We start from the raw sequence: 3122 nt of genomic DNA, 5'->3' as shown, positions 1-3122 counted from the left end.
TAACTGGTGCTTCTCTTAATGCATAATGATGATATGAACTCTAAATGTTCTGAAATTAGTAGGAGTATGAACTCTAAATGTGACCAAATCCACGTATAATTAGGAAAAGATGTGGAATTGTGCTTATTGAGGTGGATTAGTAACTGTTTAGTGTGAGTAATCCTTTGTCAATGTCGAAAATAATGGATCAGGAATATCAGTTTGGGGTGGGGTTTGAGCATACATTCCAAATCTGAATAAAGCCAGATGACGGTTAAATTTAGAAAAAACCTGTTAGGGACAACTTATCGTGGTTTTAGTTCGAAGAAAATGTCAATGCTAGATTTCAGTTGTAATCGCAACAGTTGTATATAAACCTTGCTATAAAATAAGGTCTAAGACACTGACGTTTTAATTTATGACAACTAAATAATAATAGTAGTGTTGGTCTTTATTACTTATTCACAAATAAAGAAAAGGCAAAGAGAGCTAGTATTCCGATCTATATTTGTATTTACTTCTATATCTTCATTGCATCTTTAGTGGAAAATGCCGGCAGTCGTAGTAAGCGGCTCTGGTGAGAATCAAGAATTTGAAGGCAGGATAACAGCGTATGTCATAGTTTGTGTGATCATAGCAGCCTTTGGAGGCTTGATGTTTGGATATGATATTGGCATTTCAGGTTTTCTTTTTTCTTCAGAATATTTGTGTTATTAGATTCAAATTAAAAACATGTGCTAAGAAAAGGGTTTGATTTGGATTAACAGGTGGAGTAACATCCATGGATGATTTCTTAAAAAAATTCTTTCCAGCTGTGTTTGAAAAGAAACATCATGCACTTGAAAACAATTACTGCAAATACGATAACCAATTCCTCCAGTTGTTCACGTCTTGCTTGTACCTTGCTGCTTTAATAGCTAGTTTTGTAGCTTCAAAGGTGTGCTCAAAATATGGTAGGAAACTCACCATGCAGATTGCTTCAATATTTTTCATAATAGGCGTGATTTTGACTGCTGGAGGTATCAACATCGAAATGATAATTTTTGGGAGAATTTTTCTCGGCTTTGGTGTTGGGTTTGCCAATCAAGTAAGTTATATAATTAGCTTTAGTGACAGACTCTTCTGCATGCATCACTTTACTTCTACCAATGGTGAATGGCCATTACTTAATTACATGTATCCTTTTCAATTTAATTTATATTAATCACTAATTATTATTAAAGGCGGTACCACTCTTCTTATCGGAGATAGCTCCACCTAATCTTCGCGGAGCACTCAACATAAGTTTCAGCTCTTCATTACAATTGGAATTTTGGTATCCAATCTGATAAACTACTTTACAACAAATGTCCATCCTCATGGATGGAGAATTTCTCTTGGCATTGCTGGTGTTCCTGCTTTGATGCTTTGTTTGGGATCTATACTCATTTGTGAGACTCAACTAGCCTTATTGAACGTCACAAAGTTGAGGAAGGAAGGAAGGTTCTGAGGAAGATTCGTGGTGTCGAAAATGTTGATGACGAGTTTGATTCAATTATACATGCATGTGAGATGGCAAAGCAAGTAAAGGACCCTTTCCGCAAACTAATGAAGCCAGTTAGCCGACCCCAACTAGTAATTTCCATCTGTTTGCAAATTTTCCAGCAATTTACTGGAATCAACGCTATAATGTTCTACGCTCCTGTTCTGTTCCAGACGGTGGGATTTGGGAATGATGCTGCATTGCTTTCATCTGTTATTACTGGCCTTGTCAATGTGTTTAGTACTGTAGTTTCAATATATGTAGTAGATAGGGCTGGCAGGAGAATTCTGCTACTTGAAGCTTGTGTCCAAATGTTCATTTCTCAGGTCAAGTCTCCATCTTATATTTTTATTTACTTATTATAAATTAATTAATGTTGGTATTTAATGTGTTGCATAAATTACATGCAGGTTATTATTGGCATAATCCTTTTCAAAGAATTGAAAACCACAGGTGACAATCTTTCCAAAGGAGAGGCAATCTTTGTGGTGATCTCCGTGTGTACCTTTGTCATGGGCTTTGCCTGGTCATGGGGGCCTCTTGGTTGGTTAATTCCTAGTGAGATTTTCCCTCTGGAGACCAGATCAGCTGGTTTTGCCTTTGCAGTCAGCACCAACATGCTCTTCACTTTCATCATTGGTCAAGCTTTCCTCTCAATGCTATGCCAGATGCAAGCAGGAATCTTTTTCTTCTTTGCTGCCTGGGTTATCATAATGGGAGCCTTCACATGGTTCTTGTTGCCTGAGACAAAAGGTGTCCCTGTTGATGCTATGGTTGACAAAGTCTGGAAGCAGCACTGGTTCTGGCGTTCTTTCATGATCGAGGATGACAGGCCCGATGTCAAGGTTGTTTGATCCAACTACAATGAAGTTCCTAGTTGTGTTTCATTCTTTTTTCATGTAAAATTTACTGCTGGACACTACGCTAGCTTTTGGGCTCACTACAGGATCGACCGTGACTACTCTTGTTATTGGGTTGAGCTTTCGGTATTTTATTATGGAAAATAAATGAGAAAGGCAAACATTTTCACATTGTTTCTAGCTTATAAGGGATGGTCTGTTCTTATAATCATATGGGATCTGAATTAGATTGCTTCAAGCGTCATACCATTATAACCATTTAAATTTATTATTCTCACATCTAGTTCAAGACTACGGAATCTTGTCATCTACTTTTTTGAAATTTTCCTTTCATGCGACTCAAAAAATATAAAATAATAATTCATAAGTATAGCTATTGGCACTTGAGCCTTCTCTACTGTCAGGGGTTGATTCAGAAGAGTATCCGTATAGATTGAATGAATAGGTGTTTGTACAGCTAGCTAGTGCTGTAATTCAGGTTTCAATGAATGATGATTGGGGTTATGTTTGTGATTGAAAATTTTGAGCCAGGTAATAAGTTATTGCAACATGGGTGTAGCATATAACGCGGGCACATGACTTAGCATAGAGTTTGACACTAAAAAAAAATGAGAGAATAAATACTAAGAATTATTTATGCACTTCAGACTTAATCTAAGTCTTCAGAACCATACCCAAAGATGGTTTATACTACTAAATTCATAGAGTACAAATAATGATTTAAATCTAATCTATCCTAATCCTAAGATAATTGTAGCCTC

The 3122-nt window shown here is 36.6% G+C and overlaps 1 protein-coding gene across 1 annotated transcript; it reads left to right on the top strand.

Annotated features, from left to right (window-relative positions):
• Positions 1–311: 311 nt before the first annotated feature.
• Positions 312–2541, top strand: LOC105798574 (sugar transport protein 8). Its single transcript, XM_012628693.2, is given in 6 exon segments — positions 312–661; positions 747–1066; positions 1203–1260; positions 1263–1415; positions 1418–1827; positions 1912–2541. Coding segments are annotated over 6 exon segments (1518 nt in total). The 5' UTR covers positions 312–528; the 3' UTR covers positions 2356–2541.
• Positions 2542–3122: the final 581 nt, after the last annotated feature.

Source organism: Gossypium raimondii, chromosome 9 (assembly GCF_025698545.1).
Source record: "Gossypium raimondii isolate GPD5lz chromosome 9, ASM2569854v1, whole genome shotgun sequence".
NCBI lineage: Eukaryota > Viridiplantae > Streptophyta > Magnoliopsida > Malvales > Malvaceae > Gossypium > Gossypium raimondii.
This window is presented reverse-complemented; position numbering and strand designations above follow the sequence as displayed.